The sequence below is a fragment of the Stegodyphus dumicola genome, chromosome 6 (genome assembly GCF_044657685.1).
Source record: "Stegodyphus dumicola isolate Sdum_Otavi_A_Nest chromosome 6, ASM4465768v1".
Taxonomy (NCBI): Eukaryota; Metazoa; Arthropoda; class Arachnida; order Araneae; family Eresidae; genus Stegodyphus; species Stegodyphus dumicola.
Window position 1 is genome coordinate 136,828,511 of NC_140773.1, and position 23,035 is coordinate 136,851,545.

Genomic DNA, 23,035 nt, shown 5'->3' on the forward strand with positions numbered 1-23,035 from the left:
AGACCTAGCGATGTCGAGTTTTCCGAAGTTATGAGGTCTTGGTCGACAATCAACGATACCTTTTCAAGACTTTTATATTTAATATGTGTGCAGCAGATTGAGCGTAAACGTATTAAAGATTTCCTGATTTAGTGATGCCGATTTCCCAAAATTAGGCATCCTTGGACGAAGATCAACGAAAGCTTTCGAGAGTGTTAATGAATGAATGTAGGAAGAGTAGAGATGAAAGTGCAAAATTTCCAGTCTTAGTGGCTTAAAAAATCGGCTTCCTACGATGTGATATGCCATGATCTGGACTCTGCAGTGTTACGTAATTTGCTATTTAATTACGTTACTCTCAGTCTGCGGAGGATAAATGACTTTCAGTTTAATTTGACAAGTGAAATTCAACAATTTAGAACTCCGAAGTGTGTAGTCGAGTTGTAACGTCCAGTCCTTTCTTTCAGTGTAAAATTTGTTTGGGAAATTTTATTTCTTTCTTATCTGATGATAAAAAAGAAATAAAATTTTATATCTTTTTTTTTCTTAGATGAAACTAAGTTCTTGGAATTTTCTTGTGTATTTAATATTTTAAATGTGGTCCTTAAATCCTGTTCTTGTCAGTATAGTTAAGAAATTGAATACTGCACTATATTGATCGAACTTGGGTTTATTTGTCAATTGCGGTTGTATTGTACTTGATGGTCAATTGTTTGTTAGGGAGTTAGTTTAAAAGTATGTAGTTAATTTTTTTAGTTTAAAAATATGTAGTTAATTTTTAAAAAATATGTAGTTAATTTTTTAGTTTAAAAATATGTAGTTAATTTTTAAGTGATTAGTTCGCACTGAATATTCTACACAACGAGCTGTGGATGTAGTTAACAATCACAATAAAGGGGTAAATCATGTATTTTCCTTTGAAATCATGCTACTCTCTCCGAATTACGTGCCAGGCAAATTCAAAGCGTTTGATAACTAAACAGCATTCCTAGAAGAAAATTTTATATCCAGTTTTTTCGCTTATACTTTTTTTAATTGCACACGCATTCATGAGACATTTATACATTTTGATCACTTGGTAGTTCTTCATAACAGCCTAAGCCAAAGCAAAGCTACTTAAGCCATCCCAAACAAATGAAAAGCTTACATCGATTAATTTTGCGTACTTGGCTGTAATTCAAAAAAAAATTTCGTTTGAGATTATCTGTCTGATGTTTTGCAGTCCGTGGTATCAGGCTCTGAAGAACCCGACACAATCGAACTTCAAAGAGATCACGATGACCGTCTGTCTGTAAAAAGCACAAGCATCGGAGCAAAAAGTAGGAAAATTATTGTGAAGGGTAAGTTGCTTAAATGAAGAATTTCAAATACTAAATATTCTTCCTTTTAAAGAAAACTATTTATTTTCAGTGTTTTTATTTTACTTATTGCGTCCCATGAAAGCGTACTAAAATTAATTTAAAAAGAAACTAAATGTTTTAAACAAAATTAAATGTATCGACTTAAGTTTTTATTTCTTACATCTCTAAAACAGTATTAAACCTATAATTCTTTGATTTAAAGAAATAGTGTTAGGATATGACGTTCTTCCCTTACTTATATTAATCAAATTATTTTTGAAAAGAGTATAAGAAGAAAGATCAGATAACAATACGCAAATGGTGTAATAGATGTTTAATATTAAAACTTACAGTTTCGCTTATATTAGCGTTAGTTCATTCTCTAATGCTATTTCATTATTATTATTATTATCATTCGATACAGTTTTTAAGTTACGAAGCATAGCATGCTTATTAGAGAAGTTATTCAACATCAATCAGCTTAATGTTTGTAAATATTGCAAGACTAGTTTCGATGGTTTAAACACAGAACCACCCTCTTCAGCTACCTACGGGCAAATGATCGAGATAGAACATGGTGATAAGATAAGAATGAGTGGAAAGAAGTTAAGCTACTGGCAACATCTAGTGATGAAACAAAGAACTAAAACATAATTTCCTTAATGGCTAAAGATAGATTGGGACTAGGGTAGTTAACTGCAACAAAAAGATTTTTCTTAATTCGAATCGCGTCTAGAAAATCTAATTCACCAATGAAAATAGTTTCTTATATAATTTCTGCTGAAAAAAAAAAAAAAAAAAAAAAAAAGGAAAGTGTGATTTTCTGACCAGCAGATTTCTGTGTTTCGTTTTTCCTAATATACGCCTCATGTTCTTTAACGCGAAATTTTAAGTCTTTCTTAGTTTATCCAAGGAATTTATATCCGAAATGAGTCCTTAAATATGGAAATGGGAATTTTATTGATGGAAGGAAAAAATAACCGAAACTTAAATTTCTGTAGAATAAGAGCAGTTTTATAGCTAATCGATGGAGACAAAGGAATGACAACAGAATTCTTGTAATCTCCTAAGACGAGAGGAAATCTTTTGACGTGTTGAGATGAGAATTTTTTAGCCGCTTGGTTAATAATGTTGGGTGGAATGCCCCAATCTATATAACTGCTTTTAAGTAATTTAGTTCTTGGTCAAGAGACAGTTTGAAGGAGCAAACGTGAAGTGCACAAAAATAAAGGAATAAAATGAAACTAACGTCTGTTTAGACGAATGATATTATTTGAAGTGTGATGGAAGGCACATCGATGAAGGTTTACGGTAAACAGTAGTGCTGAAGTTGGATATGTTACGTGGGACTAAAATGTCTAGGAATGGAAGAGAATTGTATGTCTCAGTTTGAAAGTGAACTGAGCAGCAAGATCAATGGAATTCATTATTGAAAGAACTTCATTTAAATCCTTTTTATTAACCTCATACAGGGTGATATTTGTAAGACATCGTCTACGTAGAGGAACCATACCGAGAAGTTTAAAGTTTCAAAACATTTTGATTCACAGTAATGCATACAATCATCAGCAAGGATGGGATTAAGAAGGCTTCCCATGGCCAACCCCTCAGATTGCTTGTAAAACGTATTTTGAAAAACAAAATGCTTTTGTTCCAAACAGAGTCTAGTAAGGGAAATTGATGAGCTAATTTCCCTTACTAGACTCTGTTTGAAACAAAGACATTTTGTTTTACAAAATAAGTTTTACAAGCAAACTGAGGAATTGGCCATGGGAAGTCCTCTTAGTTCAATCCTTATTGATATCTACATGCATTATTTATGACTCAAAATTATTTGAAACTTTAAATTTCCCGGGTATTGTTTATCTGTGCAGACAATACTTTTAACCTGTTTGACGGTGTTAAGGATGATTTAAATGAAGTCCTTTCACTAATTAATTCCAATGATCCTACTATTAAGTTCACTTTTGAAATTGAGACATCCAATTCTCTTCCGTTCCTCGACATTTGGTCACATGTGACATATGCAACTGCAGTACTACTATTTACCGTAAACCTTCATCGGTTTGCCTTTCACCACAGTTCAAAACACGTCATCCGACTACACAGTAGTTAACTTCATTTTATTCCTATGTTTTCCATACACTTCCAAGTTTGTTCCTCCAAACTTGCAGACTCCTCTTGATCCAGAAATAAATTATTTAAAGGCAGTTGCTACTGACAGGGTTTCTCACCCACATTATTAACGAAGCAGTTAAAAAAATTCTCATCTCAGCACATCAAAACGCGGACTCTTGTTTTAAGAGATTACAAGAATTTTGTTATCATTATTTTCTTTCTGTCTGATTGTATCCTGAAATTTCTTTGTCTTCCTTGGGTATATGAAAGTTTATTTCGTAATAAATTAATGACTTAGGGAAAATGCAATTTCAGTTGTATTAGTAAGTATACAATACGGAGGGAAAACGTTTAGGCAGTTAGAAATGATAAATCTTTGTAAATAAACGCTAAGATTGTCCTGAGCCGATCAGGGGTTATTGTATAACTGACTCTTTGCTAATTATTGTACTCCGCAAGAACATATGAGGAGAATTTCAATTCTTTATAGCATTTACGAATACAATGAGCCATCTCTAAGATGGGGCCCACCAGCGCCAAGATGGCTGAACACACATAATTCGACTTGGACTCAAATTCCAGCGAGATTTATGGCCAACGTTTCTGCCATAAGTCTGTTATTGATACAAGAATATATTGGTACAGTCTGAATGTATAAATTTACTTGTTTCTAACTATAAAGACATTATTGCTGTACGGCATCATGTTTGCAGTGAGATTTAAAATTTTTTCTACTCCTCCTGATCTAAACTTACAGCTAGTTCTAATTGGAAAATTTTACTTCTCCCGTGAGAAAAGGGTTGCACTTGTTAATGGTTCATGTCTTGAGCACCTTGTAAGGAAAGCAACCTCTCGAAATTATACTCGACTCTATAGTAAAGTAAGCGCTTCTATGTCACAAGAGCACTTTACTGTTACAAACAATCCTACCTTCCTTGCAATTCGAACCGGAGCTCTGGCTAAAGAAGCCGGCATCCCAACCACCATGTGGATAGATTACTGGTATCGCTGCTGTAATAATATACTTGCTCGAAAAACTTTTATAAGCCTATGAACTATTTTAATAAAAACTATGATTAACGATGATTATGATTATTTCAATGGGTATATACTTCAATAGCATGTTGATATTACATTTACATAATAAATTTACCTGTATTGCATGCATGTACTTGAAGAACTCTATAATATAGTCAAACCAAGAAATAAAAATATTGAATTACATAAATATCTTGCTTCATATATATTTAGTATAAACTAAAATATAATTATAATAATTGAATTTACGTTCATCATCAGGGTTATGTAAAGTTTCAATTTATTTTACTCGCACTTGCCTTTTTAATATTAGTAAAATTTGTACGAATTACTTCTCACCTGATTAGATGGAGTAGGCACGGCTTTAGAAGAAGTCTGCGAAGATGAGAAAACTAATTGTTGCTTGACGGATAAAATGATAATGCGACTGGGACAATTTGGAATTGAAGTAAAACTTCTTTGATTTAAGATGAATAATTATCAATGTTACTGTATGTTACCAAATAACTGATGAGTTTTTTCATTCGTAGGTTGAAATGTATTACCTATCTCACAGAGATATTGAATGGGGTTTCTGGAACAACAATCTGTACGTGTTTCAGGTAAGCTACTAAACTAAAGGACTTTTCAAATTATTATGATAACTCATGAAATATTTCTTGTCAATAAATATTCACCAAAATATTTAACTCAAATGTAAAGGTTTATTTTCTTATTACTTCATATTTATCATGCACAAACAGAAAGCTATTCGATGTATAAATGTTAAAAAAGCAATTTTCCCCTGAAATCCTGAAAACTTTCAAGTAACCTATCATCTTATGTTTGATAGAAATTATGATTATGACGTTATATCAAAAAAACAAGTTTAAGCTACAACTCCTCTTTCTCAGACAAGTGACTGAATATTTTAAAACTCATTTTAATCGAAAGTTTCATAATGATTGGCATATGTATTTTTAATAGTAATATCTTTCTTTTTTTCAATATCTAAAGGGGAAAACGCTGTTTTAATTTGGAAACCTTTAATGTGTTTTCTATAGGTACCCTAAACCCATGATGTGAGAGGATACTAGCGCGCTCAAGTAAGGAACGTATTTGAAGGACAGAAAAAAAAAAGCTTTATCGGAACGTGCTAAATTGGAACGTTTGATATTTCATCATGTCTTCCACGTCCTACCGTAATATACAAAATTAACAACAACAGTACTGTAATGAACATGACATATGTAGGGAGAGAGCGTTTTTTCTAATATGCATTTCAGTTTTATTTGATTATAGCGAAACGCATGAAGGCTACCTAAGGAAATGCATACTTTTGTCGAAGGCTGTCTAAGGGGAATTGTCTCGTATCTACGATACATAAGGGGAAGTCACGAAAACGCCTATGCAACAGGCCACTCGATGAGATTCGAGCCTGGATCGAAATACCATTGTTCAGAGACTTTACCGCTAGACCACTAGTTGGTCGTCTAATGCGCGATGCATAGCGATGTTTCCTCCTCACTTTGTTTTCTCCTACTATGTTTTGTACTTCTACTTTTCCCCCTTGCGTAGTTTTTTCTGTAATTCCCTTCAATTCTTAGCTGGTGGGATACACTGCATTTTCTTATTTACTGAGATATGTTTTAAAAACTTTCGCACAATCATTTCAGTGCATGTTATCGAAGGATTTTTAAGGCTGTGTTTTCAAATCCCACTCAGGGCTTAAAAACGAAGAAGTAAAGTTTGCCTTTTTTTTATTCGGAGAATTTTCCAACAATAATTTCGCAGTTATAAGAATTCATGCTGCTACTGCGTACTAATTGCAATGTATGAGTTTCATTTTTTTCGCTCTAAATTCCTTTACTTTTTCTTCTCTTTGTAGTCTCGCCCAGTAACTAGCGGCACAAATGAAACAGTGTTTGAAATAGATCACGAATTTGATTGCCCTCTTCGAACGGAGAATGATTTTTTTTCAGTGGCTAACGTTGGGTAAGTAGCCTGCAATACAATAATATTTACATATGCATTGAAATCTCTTAAAAATAACTAACCATAGGTACAGACTATTTCGATCGCTTGTAAGAGAAGTCACAAAAGGGGAAGTAGAACAGATCTTCAAGAATCTTTTTTAAAGAAAGCACATGGCCCAGACGGTATAAATTGCGCAATCATCTAAATAATATATAAAAGTTTTTTAGCATTCAAAACATTCTAGGTACCCGTTATTTCAAAATCGGGCATGCCATAAAAACATTTCCTTAAACTCTTCAAAGAGTCTGTTAGCCCGGATTCTTATCGACCAGTATGCCTGCTTTCAGCGCTAGGGAAGATTTCTAATAAGTCCTCATAGACCGCTCAAAGCATCACCTACATAAAGCCATAACAATCAGAGGACACCAGTACTGTCTTATGGAAGCGAAATCTACCACACATGCACTCATGACTTTGAGAAACTACATCGCAGAGAACAGGCACAATGGCTACCACAGAGTTATCTTCAGCCTCGAACTTAAGACTGCCATCAATACCTTGGAGTCCCCAGTTAATTAAAATGCACTGAAATAAGCAACATTCCGGCAAACATATATTAAGCCTTCACTAGTTACTTCTAATTATCACTAGTTAGCATTCGCGAGCAGATTATCCTGCATAACAATGGGATCCTTTAGCTCAGACACAAAGGATGCCCAAAAGATCATGCGCCGGCTTAATTTTATGGAATTTCACCTTTCTACTAAATGGCCTGACCACACACAAGTAATAACTTAGGCAGATGATTCCGCCTTCATTGTCCAGGAGAAATCCAGAAACGAGTTGAAGATTAGAACTCAACCTCTCAGCAGATTTATAATTTCTGCAGTACCTTGCAATTGATCATGTGAGAAGACGAATCCAAGGCCCTTATAATTCTAAAAAGGGATTAAAGGGTAACATTAGTCCAAGAATCACTATCAATGACAGCAGGATCAAAACCGTGAAAAAAACTAAACTACTTAGGCCTTCATACCATGAAAGACTGACTTGGATTTCATACATTATGCAAAAGCTCCGACAGTTTAGAGGAAGCAATTTGGAAATTAGTTTGGTTTATTAGGTTACGGCAAAGCACTCTAGGGGTCTGCCTAAGAGCAGGGATGCCTTCGTGGAAGGCTTTCTAAGGGAGCTGGCTTTTATACACCTTACACATGGGAAAAACCAAGGAAACGCCCGTGCAGCCAGATTATTCGAATATCGACCGAAGTACCAGTGTTCAGTGACTTTTACACCCAAGGCCGCTGAGTGGCCCACAATTCGGAACATTTTGCACATGAAAAATTTCATGCACACTTTTGCACATTTAAAAGACACTCTACTCAACTGTTATCAAAAGCATGTTCACTTACGTTGCTTCACTCTGGGCATAACCGATGCACCGGAGGAAAATAAAGCATCGTCTAAGCCTCCACTGCTCATTTGCCCTAAACATCACTAGAGCATTTTGTAGAAAAACTACTTCATTGGTTAATTTCCTGGCAGGTCAAACACTATTACGTATTAGTGCTGAGAATAATATATAAAAGTTCAATCAGTATTTCATCTTCGTACTAACACAAGCTTCTTCGATGAGTGGCATTATACAAACAGTTATGAAATGCCAACGACGACACTGCATCTTCAGCGAACACTTAAAGAGCAAAGTGCAAACATACATCTGCGCCATCATAACATCCCCAGCGACAGCACTCCGACTATATACACGTATGTCTCATGTATGGATGACACACTAGTTCTTCAACATGGAGAAGAAACTCTACACCTATGCAAGCAGATACTATCCGATAACAACACGGTATTCCGGGCAGAAGCAGTAGTTATTCCAGAGCTATGCAGTATATGACTAAGCAAAGCCTATGAAACGTCACAGATAACACGTACTCAACTATCACCACACATCCTCAATAACACAAATCAGACTTACAGAGGCATCAACATCATAACATCACGCTCTTGGTGGTGAAAGCGCATGCTGGGATGAGTGGAAAAGAAAGAAACTTAGCGAAGGAGATAGCATCAGGAAGTATTCATTATCCATAACCAGCAATTTAGCCACGTTTAAACTTAAAAAAACAACTGAAACTCAAGGTAGTACAAATGAAATAGGAAACTGAATGAGATGAATATCAACTAGGCAGTCTCACATACTACTACATCACACAAGTAGATAAAAACGCAACATCACTCTGGATGTCTCCAATAAGAACATCTAGTCACGGGTTGTGGCGAATGGCATAGAGCGATCATTCACCAGCCGCTATGATTGATGAACTCGGGCATAGATTTGAAACCGTAGGAATGAAATACCCGTATCTGTCATCCAAGCTCAGTTCGACTCGATGCCATGCCCGATTACAGTCATTGTTGCTGCCAGAGGTGGCAGCTCTGCGTATTGAATTGTGCAGGCTGTGTACCCAGATCATTTGCAAATTTAATCCTGTCTTCCTCCCATTACAATGTTATACGTAAAATAAATAAGATTCTGCTGTTTGCTTTCCTTCCTGGTTTAGCAATTTTAATGGTCAGTAATGTAAAAAAGATGATCATTGATGCAATCATGTTCAGTCAAAAATAGCATGATGCCGCAGTAGCATTAAGGTAATAGAGACATTATAATTCTTATCTGAGAGACAATGCATTTTCTCACGCCTTTTGCTTACGAATTTGACTCATGAATCTTGTTGATTCCATATTTATCAGCTTCTAAGCATAGTGAAAGTTTATAGAATTTCTAGGTTTTGGGTGGGCATTCTTTTCTTTGACAATTCATTTCACTGCGCTCCACAATAAGCTGTTAGCCATTGTAGTGCTGTTGAGTCGGTAAGATTTTTCAAAAGATGTTGGCACTTAAAAATATGTATTGAATTTCAATTCTATTGCTTTCAGCAACCTAAAGTACAAACCCAGATTCTGAGAGAATGATGGCTTTGGTGAAAGAAGTCCTTAAAGGTGCCTCTAATTAATATATTATTTGCAGTCTGATATTATGGATGTTCTCAGATTCGATTTAATCACATGTTCGTAGTCCTACTGATAGGATCTGATTTATGAAACTCTAGGCCTAAATCTAAGTTTTTCTGATTTCTTTCAATGTAGCAGATATTACTGAAGAGAATAATCTAAAACATTTCGTAGAACAACGTAACAGTTTACCACTTTATTTAAAGTCTTCTACATTCACAAAATACATTTCACCTCTCTATATATTTGTTTTTCTGATTTAAGTTTATTTTCTTCTATGTAAAATACGCAGCTTTTTATTATAAACCAGATTCTTCATCATTATAATTCCAAAGTTGTAAAGTACTTTGTTTAAAGTATTTAATTGGTAATTTAAAATTTTCTGCAGAATCATGTATTGTCAGTATCAAAAACGTTTCTATATAATTCTCAATAGTGTTAAAATGAATTTTGTCTACATTCTCTAATTGTTGTTTATTCTAATTATTCAAACTATGTAGTTCTGTTTTACTTCTAGGGAAGTTATGCCTGGAGCTATGTCACCTTTAGGAATAGATTACTTGTTTAAGTCTATCAGCATAGTATTTAATGTGAGTATATAATTAATAGAAATAAAATTCTGTTGTTACTTATGTTACTTGTAATAATATACCTTACTGTACAAAATCTGCAATTGCTTAAAAAATTATTTGAGACCATGTAATCGAATTATCAACGCGCAAGGCTATGTAATACAACAGTATTTCCTGTTTTTGGTGATGCACTTTCATTTTCAAACGCTACTGACCAAGAAAGTCTTAGCAAATTATATAGTACACGTTTACCGGTGTTTGGCTTCGTTGAAACTGGATCGATGCATTGACCTAGATTTCTAGTTCTCACCACATCTCAACATGTTCGTATACCACTCCTTACGAATGAACTGCGAGATCTCAAACTCAGAGAAAAATATCAGCTGAAGAAGGGGTTTTACCATTATTAAGGTGGAGGAATATATCGATATAAAAACCTTCAAATAAATTACGTTCTCTATCAATGTTGCTGAAGTCACGCCGGTATTTACAGTAATATATCTAGTTTTATATATCTACCTAGTAATATATCTAGTAGTAATATAGAGCTTTATTCGCAAGCCTTTTGTGTTACTACGACTTTTGTGGTACTATTCGGAAGCCTTTTGTAGTACTATGTGGTAAATTTTAATAAAACAAAGACATCTGGTAAGGAAGATTACCAAAATCATGGAAAAAGTGTTTGATCTGGGAACTAAAGTTCCAAGAACTTCAGTCTACCATGAAGTATATAAAGTCCTACTCATCAGTAGGAACTTTAGATTAGATTACATCATTAAGAACTTTATTAATATGAACTTCAACCAGAATGAACTTCATGTGATCATTATAAGGAAGTTCATTTACTATGTTTTGTGCCTTTTGTTTTAAGGAAAAACACAATAATTAAATTTTCCTAACCTAAACAAAAAAATTGCTTTATGCATTAGCAGTAAATACCCTAATCTGTAGACTGGTGAATGTATAGAGAAAGATAAAATATAATCATACCATAAGATCTTCCAGAAAAAATGTCATTTTTATTTAGAAAGACATTAGTTAACTTCAAAATTTTCAAAGGGATAAAAAATATTAATAAAAAAATTATATTTACTTTACTTTACCTGGGTAAAATTTAAAAAAAAAAAGAAAAAAAAACCAACATATGATATAATATGTTTATAATATAAAATTTGATATTGCACTCCTATTCAGTTTACGTTTTCATACCTATTACACTCTATTCGTAAATTACATAGATTTTGTTTTAACAAAGGTTACTTGATAACGTTATGGCATAACAAATGTAATATCAACAATATTGCACATATAAAATTAATTAACCAAAAGACATAACAACTTTAACAAATTTCTAGGAGTAAACCAAAATTAAAATTTGAGTAACAAATTCTTGCCAACGGAGTTAAGGAATGGCCTTCTGAAGCCATCTGATACACTAAAAATCAATTAATCATAACAAAATAAATTAACCTTAGCAAATTTAATTAACCTTTACAAAATTAATTACCCTTAACCAAAGTCCATTAGCTTAATTGTCTATTAAGAATTTCCTTTTATTTCTAACAAGTTATTTCTAGTAAGCTTAGCATGGTTAATTATTATTCCCTCAATTATCTAACAAATCGGATTATTTAACTTAACAGGGTTGAACAAAACTGAGAAAGAAGTGTTTTATGACTTCTCTGCATGAATAAGGAACGACGTTGCAGTCACACGAGATTAATATCAACTGGTTACCAAGATCTCCTTCGTGTAGAACCAACGGCTCAGGCAGGCGACGAACAGGAACTTGGCATCAGAGGCGGACCCAGATATGTCCGATAGAAATGTAGAAATGTCTGATAACTCCGGCACTCAAAGATGGAGAATGAGACGCTAACACCAAGACATCACCCAGAAGAACTCACGCCGAGAGACGACGAACGGAGCCAAAAGTTCTATGGAACACTGAAGATGTCATGAAGGCAGGTCACGCAAGCAGCAAGAGAAAAACTAAATTTTTTTCGTTAATCATTGAGCAGCTGACAAAGTCGATGAGGTGACTGAATTTTCGACGATAACTTCGCTGGATACGAAAACTGAATCCGATGATACATTTTAACAAATCAAACAAAGTATGAAACTATGCTGGCTATGAAGGAAAACGTTGAATTTTCTGTTAGAATATCTTTTTGAAGAAATTACTGCAGTTTGGCAACGCAGCAAGATCTCGGGCCGAGGCCACGAGAATCTGCGTCTTCGTCATTCATATTGTGAAACTCAGGGAACAGAGGCCAAGCAAAAAAAAGGCTCTTCCAAAAGTGCAAGTCACTTACATGAAAGAGGGTCAAGAAGAAGGAATTCCCGCGAAAACAACCCCTTTTAGATACGACGGGACTCCCACCTTGGCTAAACCCCCGCCCGAAAAGATGAAAAAACCAGTTGCCGAAAACTCCTGCCTTAAGCCATGCAAAAATTCTACTTTTTCCGCAACGCTGAACTAAAGGCGGAACTCAATTCTCGCCAAATACGCGCCAAGCAAAGGCCACGCCCACGGAGTATAAATTATACTCCGTGGCCACGCCTAAACACATGCACTTGTAAAAATATGGCAACCATACCCGCTCCCTCAAGAAGTCCCAAGGAACTCACATTTTTTCCGTTAAAAGTGAATTCCTCCCCCTTTTAAGCTAAGCAATTGGTTTTGCAAGTTTTACGTTAATTAAATGGTTATAACTTAAATTCTGTTGAAGGTGAAATTATGAAAGTAGTCTCATTAAAGTGCTAATTTTTCTGCATCTATTGATATTAAACTTTAAGGGTTTAACTTAATTTAAGTCATAAAAATCCTAGTTTATTGCGTGAAAATTTACCAAGATCCATTGTGTGAGTAATCGCGAATACAAGGAAGAACGAATGACGCTAGCTAAATATTTTCGTGCTAAATCAGATAAATAATTTACCAAACAATACCAAATAATTAATTGAACAAATACATGTTGTGTAGCATAAAATTTAGAATAATTAATACATTAAATTTTGATAGCTGAAATTAGATTAATTACGTTAATTTGCTACACAACAACTATATGAATTTATGAAATATATGACCTTATACTCATGGAATTCACTTTTGAAATTATACTTATGAACTATGAACTTATGAGCACATGAATTTTACGAGCTTCATAAACTATATTTAAAATTAAGAAAAATGTCAAAATAATTATTTGGTTAAATTATGTATACATACATACACTATATGTTTATCAATTTACTTATACTATGTTTATGTTTTATTATTTATACTAGAAATTTATTATTTTACTTATACTATGTTTATGTTATATTATGTATACTATATGTTTATTACTTTACTATAAGGTGTATACTTTATAGGTGTATTGAAACCAGGAAAATTATTCTCAAAATTCTCATGTAAATTTAAACACACTATATTAATGTATATATATATATATGTATTTCATTGTCTTCAGCTGTAAGACTGTATGTATGCCATTGTATAACTATATGTATCTCGCTATGTAATAATATCAAAATTTTCAATAAATTACCACTAGGGACAACTGGCTGTAGGGCCCATGCATCAGATGATGGGTCTCTACGGTTGGTGCAAGCCGCCTAAGTGTGCCCCCATTTACCATCTAGGTGCTCCTAAACAATGGTGGATGTGGTGCAATACCAACTAACCATAATGGTAAAGGCATGATGATCACGTCCTCCGTCACCTATCACCTGTGGTACTACGATCTTCACTGAATAAGTAAAGATATTATTGGTGCCTTTGTTGTCAGCTGTTTGGACAATATCTGCCTGTCATCTAATGCGTTCTTGCAGATAACATGTCTGATCATTAAAGGCACAAACAGCAGAATGAAGTGTATCTGTCTTTTAAGAAGCACTGCATAAACTGAAGTCCTAACTTGAGATGATCGATATTATGCTGTTTTTTCCTCATCTTAAATCTGGTGTAATCGTTGAATAGTGATATTCTTTCATTAAGTTAAGAAATATCTCTCTTCTACGCAAGAAGCTTATGCAAAACGTTTTCGCTACTGAATGTAAAAAGCATCAAATATCTTGGTATTACAATAGACCAGAAACTCTCTTGGATTCTGCACTTTAAGAACATCTAAAACACCGTACAAATTCAATAGTCACAGCCTTACATCGTACGTGAGGTTTCGGATGGGGTTTAAATTCCTATTTAATGAAGATACTAGTTAAAAAGTTGATCTTCAAAATGTTTACATTAGGAGCGGCAATATGTGTTCATCCGTCAACTGCAATGAAATAAGAATACTTAGAGCGATATAACGATCCTTTTTATTGAAAAACATTAGAGCCTTCAGAACGACTAGTCCTAAATGTTCTTTCGGAAGTAATTTCCCTCAACATACTCAACAGAAACTAAAGTTGCATATACTAAAAAAGTTCCCCAACTAAAACAAAGTGTGGAATTGAGAGGGCAATTGTTGATCATAGATGATTTCGAGCAAAAACCTCTTTCCCTATCAAAACCATCCGGCAACTTCTGCAAACAAAATGCAATTTAGCATAATATCTCCAGTAAATTTCACTATTTCGTTGGGATACCTTTCCTACAACAACAGCGTTTTCCAAGCAGAATTAGCCACCATACAAACAGAAATATCCTATGCAAATAAATTATACCTGAAGAACCTAAATGTTCACGCCGGCAGCCAGGTAGCACTCTTGGCTATCAAACTTCCAATGAACTTCTCGCCAGTAGTATAGAACATTAATAATATCTCAACCCAATGTGAAATCAACTGCTCAGTATCCTGGGTAGGAGGGCACTCCGGCCATCAAGATAATGAGAAGGCTAATGAACTTCCAAAGCAAGCACCTCAAATGCAAATAGGTTCATTAGTCAGCTTGCCCTGGCAGTGCTGTCATCTAAAGTACAAACTGAAGAAAACAGTACTGGAAAGTTTGTAACAAGAATGTAACTACTCCGCTCTAGATGGGAGAGCAACACACGATTCCTTCACAAAAATTACAGAGAAACTTACGAATTCCAACCCCCTTTTTTACCCAGTATATAACAAGTCATGGCCCCTTCACATATTTCTTTGATAAAAAATTTCTTCTTCTAACATCTGCATACGCGGTGATTGGGGAGGCTCAGACTACTATGTTTTCCAGTGCCCAATGGCCAATTAATTTCATCTGAGACATAGCTAAAATAATGACTGGCTATTTAAATGACTTATCATTAAAACTCCAGCCGTAATCAAAATAAGTAATATCATGAACATATTCGCAAGTGAAGGCGCGAACTTTTATCAAGTAATTACACTTCTATTATTAATAGTATCTACTACAATAGTTCTGAGTTGAAGCATGTTTTCAGTATTGTATTTATTACTGTTTTTTATTTATTATTACTACATAAAGATTTTATTATTTATTCAAAAATATCTGTGTTAGGGGAGTATTTAAGACTATAATTATTCTGCATTCAAGACTATATTGTTTAGGACAATATTTTAGGTATTTCTGTGCAAGCAAGAACTAATTAACGTGATCAATGTAACAAGCAATATAGTAGCAAGACAAGTAATTTTGTATCAAGGCGCCTGGTGGAATATTCATTGCGGATTACTCGCAACAGCCGTTCAATGCTCAAAGATGGTTAGTGGACCAGAGACGTTACCATTTAGAGATGAACTAATGCCTCTTTCACTTTTACCTCTACATTTAACCTTATATTTATAATAAGTTTCTACCGCGATTTTTATTTTGGCGAAGTTTTTTCAATGGCAATTTTCTGGCAACATTTTTTGAATTATTCATTCAGTTAGGATTTCATAGCTATCTCTTATTAGTGTTTGATCAGCTCCTGTTTTGTATTATTGGGATAGAAAATTCAGTTGAATTTCTTTCTGCATGAATTAGGTACAGCACTGGATAAATCGGTGATCATGACCATAATGGTTTTCTTCTTCTTCTTCCACTGTTACTCATCTACAACATTCTGTCGAAAATAAGGCAAACTTGGTTTTACATATTAAAAGCAGCACGCTTTGTTCAGAATTAATAACTGACGCAAATGTTAGCTAGGAAATTCTTACAGAATAAACTTTTGACCATTCTTATTTTATTTCTTCCCATACTTCCCAATTCTTCGTTCTCAGAATTTTTTGCCTTCTTATTTCTTTTCTAATATTTTGTTCTTGATCTTTTGTTCCGAAATAATCTTGTGTTTAGTGTCAGTTTTTTTAATACTATGGCTAAATTTGAACTATCTCATTTAAAGAAATAATTGGCTAGACATTTTTTGAAAATATATTTCTAATACATCTTTCTTTATTTTTCCCAGAATAAAAGTAGATTCTTTTTCAATAGATTTTAAATTAATTCAATTTTTGATTGGACATGGTATTTTAAGAGCTATTTGAACCCATATGGACTTGCTTCAAGTGCTGTGTGCAGCTGCGGTAACGGCGATGAAGAGGTTAAGCGTATTCTTCTTGAATGTGTTCATCATGTACAGCAGAAGAACTTTGAAGCACATACCTGTATTTTGTTCCCAATTTTTCTGAACTTCTTCAGATTAAATAAGCAGTTTCTACTTTTTAGAATTTCATTGTCAATTTCGATTATTGATTTCTCTTTTTCATTACTCATTTTATTTTTAGTGGAAAGGAACGTTAGCCCAGGGAACCGAAACGGGATAAAGGTCTGAATCACTTTTCACATTATTGCCACCAAATATTATCGCCCTGTAATGTATTTTAACAAATTAAATAACGAAGAATTTGCATAAATGCATGTTTTCGCATTGTGAAAAAACAACTGTACCTGGAGGCATCAGATTTTGAATAACGTAGTCCTGGAATTGCTTTATTGCGTATTTCACATTTTGTAAAACTTTGAACTTTTGATTAACACAATAATTTCAAAGTGAACAGCGGCAACACTGTATATTTATTATATATATATATATATATATATAACTTTTCTTGGAGCCACAGCTTCTGGTAACTTTTAGGCGAGCTTTCTACAATTTCTAATATACTTAATTTTGCAGCATATTGCGCAAAAAATTATCTAGACCAAATTGGTCATACAGTATTGTACTAACTACCTTGTTTGTTAATATATATATATATTTATCTCCAGCCCGCGAGGCTGTCTAAAAGAAATTTGAAAGATAGGCTGTTTTCAAATTTAGCCCAAAGGAACATTAGCCCTATGGTGGCGTGGTGGTTATGTACTTGGTGTATATCCTTGAATTGACATGACTCCTTTTCTTTAAACATAACTTTTATTCACACACACCATAACTTTAAACACAACTGAAATAACAAAACGAATAACAAAAACCACTAAACTAAAATTCAAACATCCTATGCTGCAGCTAAGGGCGAAGTGAGCGAGTTCACTGCCACGCTAGCAGTTTTTTACATAAACCACATGACGTGGATTGGCTGCGCATGCAGTCGAACATAGATTGCCACAGAGTATCCCCCCAGTGACACAGTCACGACACAAAAGGGTTGGCTGTAAATTTCCAATTTAAGATATGCACGTTCAAATAACAGTTATACTTTAAAATTGTACGTACAAAAAGAAATACAAATACATGAATAGTAATAATACATTTACAATTATGATTGGAATATACACTCACGTTTGTGAAAATTGCAACACCAAGAAGGAATCGTCATAATTGAATGCAATTTAATACACAGTTGAGTGGTAGTGGTACAAATAAATGATTAAATGTTCAAAGCAAACAAACAAGAACAAGAGATCAGAATCAGTATTTTGTGTGGCCACCACGCGCCGCAATAAGTGCTGCTACACGACGTGGCATGGAGTCAAACAAAGTTTGAATGTCTGACTGAGGAAGAGCATTCCATATCGTTTGTACGCGTACCCAAAGTTCGTCTGCAGACGCAACAGGACGAGGATCACGAGCAAGATGCCGACCAATGACATCCCACACATGTTCAATTGGCGACATATCCGGGGAACACGCAGGCCAAGGAAGAAGCTGTACCTGCTGCGCTGCAAAGAAGGATTTAACAATCCAAGCAGTATGAGGGCGGGCATTGTCCTGTTGAAATACAGCGCCTGGCAAGCTTTGAAGGAAGGGAACAGCTTCGGGCTGTAGAACTTCACGGATATACCGGTTGCTGTTCAGATTGCCCACAATTCGTAGCAATTGAGATCGTCTATGATATGCTATGGCGCCCCAGACCATAACTCCGGGTGTTCGTCCACTGTGGCGTTCGATAATGCACTCCGGAAGGTGGCGTTCACCGGCATAGCGTCTGACACGAATGCGGCCATCATGGTACCACAAATTAAAGCGGGATTCGTCAGAAAACACGACATGCTGCCAATCAGCACGCCAGTCTCTATGCTGATTGGCCCATTGTAGCCGCAGGCGGCAATGGTCGTGCGTTAGGGGGATCCTGTATAAAGGAGTCCATGCGCGCAGTCCACACTGCAGCAGACGTCTACGAATTGATGAAGCACACAATGAAACACCTGTAGATATTGACCACAGTGCTGCCAATTGTCTAGAGGAAGCTGTACGGTCCGTCCGCGCCATGCGGACCAGGTTTCTATCATCGCGAGCTATCGTCACATTTCGGGGTCCACTCCCGGATTTCCGAGTTGTCCGACACTCGTCCGTCCACTGCTTCCAAACGCGCATCACTGTGCTGCTGTTACGCTGCACACGAGAGGCTACTGCACGATACGACAATCCAGCTTCACGAAGGCCGATGATTCTCCCTCGTTCAAACTCTGTAAGTTGTTCAAATCTCGCTCTCTTTCGTCGACGAGGCATAAGTACAGATTGAGTTAACGTTTGCCACTAGCAGATAACCACCGATAACCATACACGCCTCGCTACAGCCGTCTATTTATTCGGATCCATCAGCCGTTCAGAGGGCGCTGCTCAGCATACGCATGCGCTACGGATTTGCAATTCTAATCATTTGCATATCATGCGCTACTTTGCATTTCCTGAAAATTTCAGCTCACTCGCGTAAGTCCTTCATGGTGTTGCAATTTTCACAAACGTGAGTGTATATCCATACAATGCATAACTTAGTTAAACAGAAATAATGAAAAGTTAATAAGCATTTTATATAACTCAATACGTATGCAAAAAAATTATTCCAAGTATCTATACATTGTAACATTTGCAGCTAACCACGAAAGAAAACTTTAATCATATTACAGTAATTGGTTTTTTTAGGAAAATGAACACGACGTCCAATGCGGGTAACTACTTGTTTTGGAACAATTTTTGAGTCTTCGCAGTCTTCCTGTGGAAACTGAGGAATTACAGGTGAATTTATACATTCTGACAACATGTATGCTGGTTTTAAACGATCGATTGTAACTGTAATCATTTTGTTATTTACCTCAATAATAAAATTTTTATCCATTCGTTTAACCACGGTATGAGCACCAGCGTAAGGTGGAGATAGAGGTGGTTTAACGGAATCGATACGCAGAAATACATGAGAACAGGCTTGAAGTGCTGGATGTACATAAATTGGTGATTGAATATGCCTAGAGTTTGGAATAGGTCTAACTAAATGCATGACTGATCGAAGTTGTGACAAATAAGATTCAGTAGGCGATACAGTATTTCTAGCATTCAGCATATCTGACGGTAATCTAAGTGTAGTACCGTAGACAAGTTCAGCGCAAGTAGCATTTATATCTTTCTTAATGGCAGATCTAATGCCCAACAGAACAATAATCAGAATTTCAGTCCATTTTGGGTTGTTATGAGCCATTATTGAACTTTTAAGTTTCCTATGAAATCTCTCAATCAGTCCATTGGACTGAGGATGATAAGCAATAGTTCTAATGCGATGTGTACCCAAAATTTTCATTAAATTCTTAAATAAGTGAGATTCAAAATTTCGGCCTTGATCAGTTGTTATTGATACCGGGCAGCCAAATCTTGCTATCCAGTTATGCACTAACACTTTACAAGTCGTCTGAGCTGACATGTCGACAGTAGATATGACTTCTGGCCATCTGGTAAACCTGTCAATAATTGTCATGCAATAACGGTTACCTTCAGACGGTGGAAGAGGACCTATGAAATCAATGTGGATATGTGCAAATCTTGCATCAGGCAAGGAAAAGGTACCCAACGGTGATTTCGTATGCCTATGAATTTTAGAACGTTGGCACTGTAGACATGATTGAACTGCAGTTTTAATAAATTTTTTCATATTAGGCCAAAAATAGCGCTTAGTAATTAGCTTTGTTGAAGTTGAAATACCGACATGAGAAAGACAGTGAACCTTCTGAAATATTTTAGAGCGAAAAGATTCAGGTATCAACGGTCGAGGTATACCTGCGTTCATATTACAGTAAAGAGTAACATCTTCTAAAGGGAAGTAGTGTTTCTCAAGTTTAAAAACTGGTGAAAATTGAGATAAGGAATTTTGAATTTCAGAGTCCTGAATTTGTGCTTCGGATAACTTTTTATAATCAATGTGTTGATTATCAGATACTGCATCTATTTCTACCCTAGATAAGGCATCAGCAACGATATTGTCACGACCTTTGATGCATCGTATGTCAGTGGAAAATTGGCCAATAAAATCAAGATAAGTTGTCATGGAGTTGTCGCGGAGAACGAGCTTCTCCTTAAAAGCATATATTAAGGGCTTTTGGTCAGTGTAGATTGTAAAGATCCTGCCTTCAAGTATGTGCCGAAACTTCCTAATAGACAAATAAATTGCCAATAGTTGTCGATCATAAGTTGACCATTTCCTTTGACTTTTGCTGAGTTTAACGGATAGAAACGCAATGGGTTCCCAAACTGAATTATGCAGTTGCATAAATGAGCTACCAACCGCAACGTCCGATGCATCAGTACAAAATTTCAAAGTCGCACCAGGAATTGGGTGTTTGAGAAGGGTTGCCTCAGCAATTGCCTTTTTTTGCATTTTCGAATACTTTCTCGGCTTCGTCGTCCCATTCGAGAGGATATTCTTTTGTTTTGCTTGGTTGTGAAGGTTTCCTTTTATTAATGCGGCTTTCCAGTAACCTATTCAAGGGAGCTAAAACATGTTAAGTTCTTGGCATAAAACGTCTGTAAAAATTAAATATGCCAAGAAATTTCCTTAACTGAGTTAATGTGTTTGGTTTAGGAAATTTTTGAATAGCTTCTACCCTCTCGGGTAAAGGTTTTAAACCCTGTTCAGATACATGAAAACTCAAAAATTCCAAAGAAGTTAAACCAAAACTGCATTTACATACATCAAGTCTTAACCCATAATTACTTAATCTTCCAAAAAGGGCTTTTAAGTGTATCAAATGCTCATTTTCGTCTTTTGACGCTATCAATATATCGTTGACAAAAGCAAATACTCCTGGCAACTCGCGAGTTACTTCATCAATAAAGCGTTGAAAGGTTGCAGCTGCATTGAATAACCCAAATTGCATTCTTGTGCTCACAAAAAGTCCAAAAGGAGTGGCAATAGCCGTTTTATGGATATCAGAGGGATTAATTGGAATTTGGTGATATGCTTTAACTAAATCTAATCGAGAAGATACCTTTGTTCCATGTAACTCCGCTGCCAAAATCGCAAATATTGGGAATAGGATACTTATTCTTCACCGTCTGAGGATTTAACCTCCGAAAATCTCCCACAGGTCTCAATTCGTTTGTGCCTTTTTTTGACACCATGTGAAAAGAAGAGGAGTAATTACTTTTGGAGTGTCGCATGTGACCTAAATTGATCATTTTCTGAATTTCATGCTTAGCAATTTTTAATCTATCTGGAGCTAATCTCCTTGGCTTGCATGAAACAGGAGGACCAATGGTTTCAATGAAATGCATAGTATTATGCTTAACAGTCTTATTGAGATCAGGAAGCTTTGACAGTGAAGGATAGTTAGACAGTAATTTATCATAAATACAATTTGTAATAATTGCTTTAACAGAATATAAATGTGTGTTAATTACACTACAGTTAATTTTCAAATGTGTTTTTAAATCAACAAGTTTTTTTGTTCCTTAAATCAGGTAATAAATCAAAATAATGCAAGAAATCAGATCCAATAATATTTGTTCACACTTTACACACATAAAAAGTAAAATTAAAATTACGACAAAGTCCAAGGTCAATACTTAACGCTTTTTGTCCATAAACTGGAATAGGGGTACCATTTGCTGCAGAAAACGTCATAATAGGTGTTTGACCCGCTTCCTGTCTGGTTGCTGAAAGAAGACTGACGTCTGAGCCAGTGTCGCACAAAAATATTCTATTGGATTCCCTGTCTCTAATGAAAAGGCGACGAGACTCAGAGGGTAAAGCGCATGTCGCCGCTACACTTTCCCTGGAATGTACATGGTGGATAAATTTAGCTTTATCGCTAAATTTATGATGATATCAACAATAGGAACAGTTCGAAGCAGCTTTAGCTGAAGGGCTTCGCTTCCTGTTATAGCGATTTTGGGAAACACTGCAGGATCGTCGTAGAGACAAAACCTCGCTACGAAATTTGCACATTTCCTCCAGCAGGGAATCCAATTTAGAATTCTAAGAGACTTTGAGAGGTACACGAGAAGAAACTTAGCTTAACTGAGCGGGTGTAAATTCCAATATTCCATCCGCGATACTGGCAGCTTTCGATGAATCGAGCGGCTCAACCGACGCTAGAATTGACTGAACATTTGGCGGTATCTGGTGCATGAATAATTCCAGTAACAAAGAGTCAGGCACGTTGTATTTTTCAGCCCGCCTAGTCATTACTCGTAGAAGTTATGATGGCTTTCTATCTCCAAGTTGCTCGCCGGTGAGTAATTTCCGTATTTCACTCGTACTGCTTTCACCACAGCGTTCCGTAATAGCAGCTTTGAGGTCTTCGTAGGAAGCATCTGTACGTTCCCGGAGAATAATATCTCTAAACAACGCAGCGATTTCCGGAGGCAAATGAGCGACGCAGCAGTTAAATTTTGTCTTCGAATCCGTGATAGGCTTGAGT

The 23,035-nt window shown here is 35.6% G+C and overlaps 1 protein-coding gene across 7 annotated transcripts in view; it reads left to right on the forward strand.

Moving 5' to 3' along the window:
* The window catches only part of LOC118190077 (uncharacterized), a 115,150-nt gene that overhangs the window by 54,879 nt on the left and 37,236 nt on the right, over positions 1-23,035 (forward strand). For all 7 annotated transcript variants that reach the window (XR_004758357.2, XR_004758356.2, XM_035360798.2 and 4 more), the window contains exons 19-23: positions 1,202-1,319; positions 4,823-4,923; positions 5,006-5,077; positions 6,343-6,449; positions 9,973-10,045. Coding sequence is in view for 5 of the 7 variants with exons in the window: in XM_035360798.2 (XP_035216689.1) it covers positions 1,202-1,319; positions 4,823-4,923; positions 5,006-5,077; positions 6,343-6,449; positions 9,973-10,045 (471 nt within the window). In the remaining 2 variants the exon portion in view is untranslated. The remainder of the gene's footprint in view (positions 1-1,201; positions 1,320-4,822; positions 4,924-5,005; positions 5,078-6,342; positions 6,450-9,972; positions 10,046-23,035) is intronic.